General features: G+C 43.5%; 1 protein-coding gene across 3 annotated transcripts; it reads right to left on the reverse strand.

Moving 5' to 3' along the window:
* Positions 1-251: 251 nt before the first annotated feature.
* On the reverse strand, positions 252-11,509 carry ptpn18 (protein tyrosine phosphatase non-receptor type 18). 3 transcript variants are annotated; one of them, XM_053424889.1, is made up of 17 exons: positions 11,351-11,509; positions 9,013-9,121; positions 8,660-8,736; positions 8,360-8,455; positions 8,173-8,211; positions 7,760-7,828; positions 7,573-7,635; positions 7,207-7,349; positions 6,742-6,808; positions 6,345-6,422; positions 5,523-5,609; positions 4,534-4,586; positions 2,385-2,498; positions 1,930-2,135; positions 1,766-1,855; positions 809-907; positions 252-778 (listed from the first exon to the last, which is right to left on the reverse strand). In XM_053424889.1, exons 1-16 carry the CDS (start codon positions 11,411-11,413, stop codon positions 834-836), a joined length of 1,428 nt encoding a protein of 475 aa, XP_053280864.1. In that variant the 5' UTR covers positions 11,414-11,509; the 3' UTR covers positions 252-778; positions 809-833. The 3 variants fall into 3 exon arrangements, with proteins under 3 accessions (XP_053280864.1, XP_053280863.1, XP_053280865.1); XM_053424888.1 differs by having other exon boundaries at positions 252-907; XM_053424890.1 differs by lacking the exon at positions 2,385-2,498 and having other exon boundaries at positions 252-907.
* Positions 11,510-12,288: the final 779 nt, after the last annotated feature.

The following is a 12,288-nucleotide window of genomic DNA, read 5'->3' on the forward strand; positions in this document are numbered from 1 at the left end:
TTTAACAACTTTTTTTTGTCGTTTATGCAGAAGGTTAATATAATTTGGCTAAAATAAGTTTTCTCTGTTCTCACACTTTGTGTAAAAGCATCAACCAATCACTTCAGGTCACATGACATCTGAGCCCAGACAGATGTCATGTGACCTCCTGAGATGAGGGTCTCACTTCAAACTGCTTCACCGACCTCCAGCTCTGCTAAGTGCAAGAGGGAATGGACTCATCCGTCAATTACTTTCAGCAATACTTGAAATAGGATAAACAGGTTTATTTTATTGCAGTGGGTGGGAATCGAACCTGTGTGACAGAGATAAATCTACCACTGGTCCACCTGGAGGAGGGTAACATCAGTGTGTGTCCTCTGAGGTGAAGCTGTAACTTTATCCTCCTGCAGGACGTTTCACTGCTGATGTTTTGTGTTGCTCTGCTGCTCCCTGGTGGTCAGCACTGGTAGAGTGGGTCGACCTGAGACAATGGCCTCATTCAACAAACCTTCACTTTTACTCTTCTTTGCAGATGAAACAGTAAAACTATTAGTTTGTACAGGGAACCACACTGGAAATCAAAATCTGATAAACCGCAGGGACACGATGAAATATAAAGAGGAAGGTATCACACACACAACAACAACACAACACATCGAATCACTGACGAGTCTCAGTTCAGGTCAACTGAACATCTTCTCTCTGTGGTAACGTTAGCACACTGACTGAGTCCAGTTCGACTGAGTCCAGATCGACTGAGTCCAGTTCCACTGAGTCCAGTTCGACTGAGTCCAGATCGACCGAGTCCAGATCGACCGAGTCCAGTTCGACCGAGTCCAGTTTGAAGTGGCTCATCTCTCCAGTCGGCTCCACTCAGCTGGAGGATCTCTGGGTCCTTTGGGCTTCTGAATACGACAGTTAAACCCTGACAAGTAACACAAACACATTCAGACACACAATCCATCAGCACAGTATCACAGAGTTAAACACACAGTTAAAGGAACAGACCAACGTTGAGGAGAATCCTGTCGTTCTGCGGGTCTGAAGCCGGATGGAGTTCCAGCCGCTAGACTAGACTGTTCCAGTTTGAAGGCTGCTAGCTAACAAGTGAGTCCTTCAGCCCCCAAGAAACGAAGGCTTCAACCAAACTATCCCAAGACTCATTGGGCTTTAGTGACAAACTGTTTTTCAAAGAGCTAATGGCTCCGGCAAGGAGTTTGAATATCACGCTTCAACTCAACCGAACAGCGAACTGTACGCATGTTGAAAAACAAAGAGTATTCAAACTTTCTCGGCACGTCAAGCCTCAGTTCTGTCGGCATAACAATAATAAGGATGATACGATTGCTTCATTTCGGTTTGGCCTTCGCAGTTTCAAGATCACGAAGTGCTTGTCCGTCATGGGCCGGGTAGACCCCCCTTCCTCTGGAGGATCCAGCCCGGGATGAGATGCAGCTTCTGAGAGGGATAATGGTTAGCCTAGCTTAGCACAAAGCCTGGAAGCAGGGTGTAACTGCTAGCCTAGCTTAAAATAGATGTGTCAGAATTCCGTGGCCGCCTACTTCAGAGGATGTGGTCTTCTGCGACAGTCAAACCGGAATGAGACGATCTGGTCTACAGACTCGTTGATTAGTCGAAGGCTGAGAATTACAATTATGTTAAGTTCTCCTTCGACATTTCAGTCAACGACTGCATCAGGGACGCTAACAGCAGCCCTAAACAAACGGACTTCCTAACGTGGTCGGTTCCTTCAAAAGTGAGGACAGAAAGTTCAGGTACTGACCGATGCCCCCTGGTGGACAGAGGCCGGGCGTGTCTGCAACTGAAGAGGAGAAGTCTTCATAATCGTCATCTGTTGGTGGAAGTTGTTCAGCTTGAAAAGAGAACAGACGTTTACTTCCAGATCATCACCGACGCACAAACTTCACCTGATCGCCGGACTCTCACCTGCAGCCACCTGATGCTCTCCATTGCTACGCTGTGACAGAAGTCCCTCCCCCGGCCTGATATTGGTTGGAGATGCCATGTCATAGATGGGCGTGGCGGAGAGCTGGAGGCTGAGTGGTTTATTCCGGGGCCGGACGCGGCTGTAGACGGGAGCAGCCGACGCCCCTGCAGGGTCGTTGTCATAGTGGTGGGACGGGGGCAGCGACCTGCGACAGGTTAACGCATCACCATGATAAAATAAAACAAGTATGAATATTTAGAGGTAAAATTCTCATGATTAGTCAAAATGATGATTTACTATAAAACATTTAAGCTTAAATATAAAAAAGTTCAACCAACTTGAATGAAGAAACATTCACATTTACATAATGATCATGAGAACAGATGAGAGCAGATGATTTGATTCTGATGAATTATTATCAGTTATTCTCTTATCAGTTCTTTTCACTCTTTACCTGCTGGATCGGGCATGGTCTACACCAGAGTGGGGGGGGTTTGATGCAGGTGGGAGGAGGTGTTTGGGTTTATTGACCACAGCGTATGTATCATTCATGCTCAGCCTCAATGATCTATACATGGATGGGTGGATGGATAGATAGAAAGACAGACAGACAGATAGATAGATAGACAGACAGCAGATAGACAGATATATCGATAGATAGAAAGACAGACAGACAGACAGACAGATAGATAGATAGATATGTTTTGTCAATGATGATTAGAACCTCAGAAAGACTCTCGGAAACTGTACCAGACCTGTGGAACAACCTCACTGACCTCTATAACCTTGTGATGAACCTTAACAACCTCCTGTCGGACCACTAGACTCTTCATAATGACTAAAACCTAAAACCATCTGTAGAACCTCTTCAGTGACGACTTCACCATATTACACATCCCTCAGAACTAAGAGGAGCCTCCAGAACCTTCCCATCTACCATAGAAACACTTTAAAAGAACCTCTGCAATAAAAAAAGAGTTGACTCCAACACTTCCAAAACTCCATGTAGCATGTTTACAATCACCATATCACTGAGCTCTGTAACCCCTAAAAGAACCTCTATAAATCCTGGAGGACTATTGGGACCTTCTTAAGGTCTAAAACCATCTGTAGAACCTCTTCAGTGACGACTTCACCATATTAAACATCCCTCAGAACTACGAGGAGCCTCCAGAACCTTCCCATCAACCACAGAACCTCTGCTATAAAGAAGAGTTGACTTGAACGCCAACACTTCTAAAACTCCATGTAGAATGTTTACAATGACCACTGAGCTCTGTAATCCCGAAGGACTACTAGGACCTTCTTAAGGTCTAAAACCATCTGTAGAACCTCTTCAGTGAGAACTTTAACCACTTAAACAAACCCCAGAATGACCCAACCTGAAGAACCTTCCCATCAACCTCCTAAACATCTAAAATGATCCGGAGAACCCTCTCAAAAACCACGAGAACCTCTGGACCCATGAACCTTCTGTAAATTCTACAATTAAAGACTCCACCTGCAGAGTGAACGTCTTTGTTTCATAGACAAGAGGGGATGTGACCCCTTTGTTGATATGTAGTTAGTGTGTAGTTAGTGTGTAGTTATGGTGTAGTTAGTGTGTAGTTATTGTGTAGTTAGTGTGTAGTTATTGTGTAGTTAGTGAGTGGATCATTTTTTGATTTCTACAGGTACCATGATGCTCTGCTGATGACATCAGCGTCACACATTATTATTTTTATCTCAGCAGGAAGTCACTCAGCTCTCGACTTCCTGCTCTGGCTGTGACTTCAGTCGTCATGGTTACACTGACTGGTCCCAGTGCAGCCACACACGATGGAGGAGTGGGATTGTGATTACAGTGATTTGTTTTCAATTTTCTCTCCTCTTCCTCTGTCATGTCTCACCTCCTCCTCTTCCATCCATCTCACCTTTCCTTTCCTCTTTACATTATTCTGCCTTCACCCCCTCCTCTTCTCACCCTCTGAATATTCTCCTCTTCCTACATATTCTTTTATTAATCCCTCACTTCCCCTCCTCTTCTCACCTCCTACGTCTCCGTCCTCTCGCGTCTCCTCTCTGGTTCTACCACCTTCTTTCCTTCACTTCTCTCCAAATTTGTATATTTTTCTCTCAGTGCTCTTCTTCTCTAAACCCTCTTTTCCTCTTTTCCTCTCCCCATCTCGCCTTCTCCTCCTCTCCGCCCTCAATCTGTTCGTTTTCCATGGCAACATGGCAACATATGGGAATGGAGGATGGAGGTGAGACACTGGGGTGAGACATTCTGTCTGTCAGATATTTCTCATCTTCATATAAAGTCAATGATCTTCTTTATATGTGGATTCAAGGGATGGATGTAAGGACAGATGGATGAATGGATAGATAGTTGGATGGATGGATGGATGGATGAATGGGTTAATAGATGGATTTCCCACGGGATTAATAAAGTATCCATCTATTTATCTATCTAGATAGTTGGATGGATGGATGAATCGATGGATTGATAGTTGCATGGATGGATGGATGGGTTAATGAATGAATATATAGTTGGATGTATGGATGAATGGATGGATGGATGGATGAATAGATAGCTGGATGGATGGATGGATGGATGGATGTACCTCTTGTTGCAGGAAGCAGGAGTCACCGTTGTGTGCTTGTCTTGTGTCTTCAGCTGGTGAACACACATATTTGTGGATATTATTTATTACTGAACACTCAATTGTTTTTTAAAGTGACTGTTTCTCTTAAACCCACTGAAACTAAACTGCTATTTACATTTTAACAACAAAGTTCTATTAATTCATTATAATTTCATATAGATTGTAATTTCTAAGTTAAACTCAGTACATTTAAATATTTGTATATATATTTTGGGTATTCGAGGAAAGCAGAAGTGAGAACAGACGTGTTTCTCAATGTCAGCATTTCTCTTTCTGCGTAACGAGAGAGCAAAGCCTGTCACTGAACTCCAGTTCTGTTTCCACTGATTATTCACATTCGATAAACTGACGTGAATCATAAGAAAATTACATTTAAAAAACCTGGAGACTTTCAGCCTTCGTACACTGATCCTGGTCGAGTGTTTCTCAATCAATCAATCAATCAAATTCGATCTGTATTTGCCGTATTCACCGATCACAGTTTATCTCATCGGGCTTAACAAGGTGCCTCCGATCTTAACCCTCGACTAGAGCGAAGAGAAGCCACCAAGCAAAACCTTGTAACAGCCAAAGAAAGAAAAGCATGGACGCCTCAGAGAGTCAGGAGTGAGGGATCCCTTCAACAAGACAACACTTTACAACACTCTTTTCAAAAGGCTTCTGTAGTATCTGAATAGTATCTGAGTAGTATGTGAGTAGTATTACAGTAGTAACCCCCCTCTCTGTGGTCCTGACCCACCTACCTGTCAGCAGGCGTCGTCCATCACTCAATAAACTACTTTCTCTCAGCGGCTCAACAACCTGCTGTCAGTTGCTCTGCAGCAGTGGATTTACATACAGGAAGTTCCCCAGTCACTTCCTCTTACAGCAGCTGCTCTCCATCCACTTCCTCCACAACAGACTCCAACATGTGTGTGTTTCTTCAGGCGTGTGTGTGTGTGTTCTACCTCGTTGATGTAGAGCTGTCGGCCGCTCGACTCCAGGAGCCGTCGGATCAAACAGGCGACGGACGAGAAGATGAACCGATACTGATCCTGCAGAGAAGAGAGGAGAGAGAGGGGTGGTTGTTGTCGTTGATACAATCTGTGAATGGAAAACGCACACACACACACACACACACACACAGGTGAAACTGGAGTAAACCACTAAACTACGACTCAAACCTCGATATAAATACTCACAGACGTCCGCGGCTGCTTTGTGTGTCTTTGTGTCTCAGACGGAAAGACACACAAAGTGTCGGCATGTTGTTGTTGCTGTTTCCAGTTGTTGAACATTTCTTTTAACGATGATCTGACGATGATCAGATTTCAGATCCTGGTTGTGTGTGACGATTCACTTTTGGAGCTGATTGGAAAAGGTATCATTTGAATTTGTTCTATTCAGATTCAGACTCTGCTCATCGAGTCTGGATTCTGGTTCTTATCGATTCCAATTTCTTGTATAAATATGGTTAAAAAAAGGGCTTTGGTTTTCTTTTAAACGTTAACTGAACTTTAATACAATATTTTGAGCTTCCTGCTTGTTGCTTCATACCCACAGGAGAGACATTAATCACACCTGCTGAATGCTCGCTGGTATCAAAAGGCCGATCTGGCTCCTGACATGTTGGATTTCCCTTCTTCCTCTTCCCTCATCCCTTCTTCCTCCTCACTCGTTCCTATCTTGTTATCTTGTGGTGACCTTTTGTTTTCTAAGGTCACGGCCTGTGTCGTGTTCGGGCCGCCCCCTGACTGATCATGACGGCTTCCTGCTCTGTCAGCACCTACTTTAGTCTGGACGGCCGAGGGTCTCTGCCTCCGGAGCTCCAGGACGATCTTCATGATGCTGAAGTCAGTTGTGATTGGCTGCGGGACGAACGACAGACAACAGGTCTCAGGTCAGACACATGAGCAACCTTCACTGGTTCCCGAGGCTCCGTCCACACGACTCAATCTGAGAGTTTTAATAAACGCTGCTCGTTTGATTTCAGTTTGAAAACAGAAACACAGACGCCCACGTTCTCTTCCTGATTGGTTCTCATCAGATGATCACATGACTCGACTACCAGCGGTGAAGTCAAAATGTTCCTCACACTTCCTGTCAGTGACGACAACATGTGAATGTACAGAGTGATCTGTGAACACGCGTGTGCGACATGACAGGTGGTGTGTTATCATGCATTACCTTGGTAACCAGCAGGTCATAGATGTAATCGAGAGCACAGATGACTCCTGTCCTCCCACAACCCGCACTGCAACACACACACACACACACACACACACACACACAGACACACACACACACACACACACACACACACACACAGAGGAGCAGATGCAGTGTGCATGTTAACTGGGCCATCGTTAGCAGGTGTTACCTGTTGCATATTCACAGCCTTCTGTTTCTGTTAGTAAGAGTGTGTGTGTGTATGTGTGTGTGTATGGGTGTGAGAGTGTGAGAGTGTGGGAGTGTGTGATAAGCTGCCATATGTGTGATGCAGCCTGTTGCATGTTAATGACCATCTGACCTGTGATCTGTTCTGCTGGAAAAACAAGAAGCTTCAGTAATGATGTAAACTACTGTTGACTTAGTTACAGTTTAGAGGCGGGTGGAGTGTGTGTGTCTGTGTGTGTGTGTCTGTGTGTGTACCTGCAGTGTATCAGCACAGGAGACGTGCATGTTCTCTGACTCGCCCTCACCCTCTCCAGCAGGTCCAGGACTCCTGCAGCCTCGTAGGGAATGTCGTGATCCGGCCACGACAGGAACTGATACTGGGTCAGTGAGCGGCTGAGCTGGAGGACGAGGATCAAAAACCTGAGAAGTCTGTAAACGTCTCATCGGACACACAGTCCTATAATATTCTGTTAACAATCAATATATGAAAATAATATCAAAATTATTTATACATTTTCTGAAGGTTACACAAGTACAAAATATTGTTTACAGTTGTTTAATGAACTGAAAAACTATAATATAATATAATATAATATAATATAATATAATATAAGTTCGTACCTGCTGGTATGTGACAGTCAGAGCTCGAACCACCACATCCTCATTAGGATGTGTCTCCCCCTGCTGGAGATACACAGAAATAACACATTCTTTTGTTTTAGTTTCGTCGAATAAAACAATTACTCGAATGATAATTTTATATTAAAAGTATAGAAACGTAAGAGACGTTAGTCCTGTGTGTTCTTACGCTGCTGATGGTAAATGGTCCGAATGTAGTGGCCTGATGAAGCTGAGCCCAGTAACACTCACACTTCTTCTGCACACGACAAAACACAAACAGATTCATATCAATAAAAACACTTTCTACAGTGTAAATCAAACTTTTGTATTCTGCAGTAATAAGACAAGGAGAAACGTGTTATACATTTGTATAAATAAGAACTGATTTAAGGTAGAAACTCTGTGTTGTACAGACACACATTTCTATCAGGAGCTAAAATCAACGTTAAATAAATAAAAACTTTTTTCAAGATTTTAATGTTTCTTATTTATGAAAAACTCTTTAAAATAACTTCACAACCTGGTGAATTGTAACTTAAGAAATATATTTTTGTTTGATTCTTCACGTTGTTTTGTTGTTGTTGTTTTGTGTTATTTTACCTTCCCCATCTCCACCTCCCTGCAGGCCATGACTATCACCTGGAGCACAAACATACCAGTCATTAGTCAGATCCTCGTGAAGGTATCATTTCATATCACTCTGTTTTCATTGTGTGTGTGTGTGTGTGTGTTCGGTGTATGTGGTTCAGTGTGTGTGTGTGTGTGTGTGTGTGTGTGTGTGTGTGACCTTGACGTCATGTTGCCAGATCATCCTCCAGAGGTCAGTCACTGTGGAGCTGAGAGGAGCCTGAGAGGCGATGTACCTCTTGTCTGCTGTCGCCCCCTGCGGGACAAACACCAGCATTACAACAGCACAGCAGCGGCTCAGAGTCCTCACACATGAACCAGCAGCAGAGGACACGCGTGTGTTTGTCGTGTGTCATATTGATATTATAAATAACTCTTCATTTCATTTAAACCGTTCCATTCCATTCTATGTTGTCATTCGTCACGAGATGAAGATGAGAAGGAGGGAAACGTTTTCTACCTCGATAACACTTGCGTTGATGTAATCTGTGTCGAGATCTGAGGTCAGCAGAGACAACACCACTCGAGTCTGGTCATCTACACACACACACACACACACACACACACACACACACACACACACACAAGAGAAGAAAAGAGAGTGGTGCATTATGGGTGGTATACAGCCTTCATGTACGTGCAGAACATGCAGTGTATTATCTGTGTGGCCTAACGCATAAGTGTGGGATGTGAAGTAGATAAAGTTAGGCATGACTTCTAAAGAGAGGGAGGATGGAAGGGCAAGAGGAGGATTGAGGAAACGAGGACACGAGGAAAGGAAGCAAGGTGACAGAGAAGGCGGCGTGCTCTCACATGGCAGGATGTCTTTGTATCTGTTCTTCTTGATGTTTTCCTTCCGAGCTCCGGCCTCAGTGGTTAAACCCAGATCTCTCTTCATCAGCGTGGAGTGTGAACGCACCGCCTGTCTCACAGACACACACACACACACACACACACACACACACACACACACAGACACACACACAGACACGTTGACCTTTGACCATTGAAATCCGTTCATCTTTCAGTCCGAGTGCCAACTGTTCAAAAGGTGAAGAATTCTCCTTTCACAACAATAAGACGACCCGAAAAAACCAAACATATCCACACAAAGAGAGCGGAGGTAAAACAGAGTGAAGTCAAGAAACCAAACAACAGAAAGTTCAAATAGAGGAAGAAGTTAAAGAGTTTCCTGTTCCATGGAAAAGTTTGTATGTTGTTGTCAGTGGAAGAAACTTTGAGCCCAGAGACGCCGGGAATCAAACTATCGCCCTTCAGATGAGTGGATGAGTAATATATCACAGCACCTGAACTGAGCAGGGACCAGGTTAGTGGACGTGTCAGAGGCACAGAGGCTTATTATTGGAGCATTAATGAATCCTCGTGTGTTGCTGTGGTGCAGTCACTTCAGTTCTGTGTGTGTTTGGTTTCAGGCAGATTCTCAGGTCCGTTTTCCACCGCGACTCTTTCACCCTTTGAGTCAGAAGACGAGGAAGCTGCTCCGCCGGCTCAACAACGAACCGGCCTGAGAATGAGGAAACGTGATGATTGACTAACTCCCAACGTCCAACCTGCAGATTCACCTCAAAACGCACAACCTGTGTGTGTGTGTGTGTGTGTCTCTTTCAAATCAAACCAATTAAATTCAAAGATTCTTCTTACAAACTGACATGAAAACTCCACAGAAGGTGTCAAATCATCTTTTTATATAAAACACAAGTACCTGCTGTCTGTTTTTAGTTTGCATCATCTGAAACGTGTCAGTTTCAGGAAACAGGAAATGATAATTTTGTCATGTGGGACAAAGGGTTCCCACAAACTGGGTCATGATTATTTAAAATAACACCAACAGCAAAGTCACTACTGATTAATAATCTCAAATAATTAATCTGGAATCTCTTGAAAGGATCAAAGGGATTATTAACATTTAATCTTGCAGTCGTGTCAGAAATAAGTTTTAAGATATTTATTTAGATCTTTAAAAATGTACATTAATGCAGACTGTAAATAAATATGTGTGTCATAAAGCTCCCGAAAGTAAAATAAAGTCCTCTGATTCGCCCCCTGGTGGCTGGCTGCAGCATAGGTCATTAACCCCGCCTCCTCCATGTTAGCAGATGGGACAAACGACGAACAAAACGATCAATGTAGACGTTAAATTGTTCTCGTTCAAGTTTGATTTTAATTAGAAATAATTTAGCTTCATTTTTATAAAATGATAGGAAGTCGAGACACATTGTCCAACTTCATTGCCAGTCACTGATCGTCTTTATATGCAGTTATTGATTTTTTACAATAGAGCATGAAAGTTGATTCTACTTTAGAAATACATCTCATGTAGTTTGACCAAAGAAAACTCAACTTCAACCACATGAAAGAAGATTGCTTTAGATATACGAGGCGTCTGGTGAGTGTGTCTGTGTGTGTGCGTGATGTGGTGGTTTAGAAACATATATAGATATATATATATATATCTACATATGCCTGCAGCACATTTCTGCAGGTCACAAACCAGTGGGTGACGTCATGGTGGGTGATTGAAGAGCTAGAGTCGGATTTCTTATGTTTCTTCACAGATGACAGAGGACGTTTCTGTTGCTTAATTAGAAGGAGAAGTAGTTATAATTAAATATAGAATCAATAGTTTTTTAAAGTTACACCAGCCTGAATCGTGTGACCTCACAGAGAAACGTCTCATCTCTCAGACTGGGGGAATTTGCATGTTTAACGCAGCTCATTCATTCACCATCAGATTAAAACTGCAGCTCATTGAAATCACGAAGCCGCAGCTCAAAGTTTCCAGGAAAGAACGACAGAATGTGTGTGTTTGTGTTGCAGGAAAAGAGAAAGAAAACCAGAAGAGAAACACACACACACACACACGGCAAGCGACATACAAATATCTGTACGTCATTAAATGAGTTACTTTACTAACATCAACCCTGAACTCTGACTTCCTCTGAACTTATCTAAGAGTGCATTTCTCTTCTATAATTCACATTCATCAAGTCAAATATCAGGATATTCGGCCTAATTTTTTTTAAATAAACCTCATGTAAACGACCTGAACCTAGCAGTGGTTCCTGTGGACTGGTCCTCACAGAGATGTTTTTCCCAGCAGACAGAGGCAGTGTGTGAAGCAGACACTCACTCCGTACTCCAGCTCCAGAGCGTCCGGATCCAGGTCGCTCAGCGAGGACAGCAGCCGCTCCATGTCGTCAGCTGACGTCCAGCAAACATCCAGCAGCCGAGGCCTCTGACTGACAGAGTGTGTCCGAGCTGTGACCAGAAGCCAAACTGAATGAACCCCTCCTCCTTCTCCCTCTCTCTCTTTCTCTCTCTCTCTCTCTCTCTCTCTCTCTCTCTGGTTTCTCTCGACCTCTCTTTGTGCTCTCTTTACCTGTGTTTCAGTTCCGTCTCTATATTTAACCTGCTGGTTAATAATTCAGCGGTCGATCGCCCTGCTCTCTTCTGTCTCCGTCTCTGTGGAGCTGAACCAAGAGGGAACAAGAAGAAACTTTCAAATGACATCACAAAAAGTTCCTGATTACAGGATTATTAACCCCTGACCTATGTTACTTTATTTTATTAAATAATTTTAGTGTATCTGTGTTGTAAATGTTATTAAATGTATCTGTCTGCTGGTTGGTTAGTTGTTAGGAAGGTTGATAATTGGTTGGTTGATTGGTTAGTTAGTTGGTTGTGTGGTTGGATGGTTAGTATGTTAGTTGATTAGACTGTTGGGTAGTTGGTTGAATGGTTGGTTGGTTGGTTGATGGTTGGTTGGTTGGTTAGCTGGGTAGTTGGTTGAATGGTTGGTTGGTTAGACGGTTGGATGGTGTGTTGAATGGTTGGTTGGACGGTTAGACGGTTGGTTGAATGGTTGGTTGGTTGGTTGATGGTTGGTTGGTTGGTTAGCTGGGGTAGTTGGTTGAATGGTTGGTTGGTTGGTTGATGGTTGGTTGGTTGGTAAGCTGGGGTAGTTGGTTGAATGGTTGGTTGGTTGGTTGATGGTTGGTTGGTTGGTTAGCTGGGGTAGTTGGTTGAATGGTTGGTTGGTTGGTTGATGGTTGGTTGGTTGGTTAGCTG

The sequence above is a fragment of the Pleuronectes platessa genome, chromosome 6 (assembly GCF_947347685.1).
Source record: "Pleuronectes platessa chromosome 6, fPlePla1.1, whole genome shotgun sequence".
In the NCBI taxonomy this organism is placed as follows: domain Eukaryota; kingdom Metazoa; phylum Chordata; class Actinopteri; order Pleuronectiformes; family Pleuronectidae; genus Pleuronectes; species Pleuronectes platessa.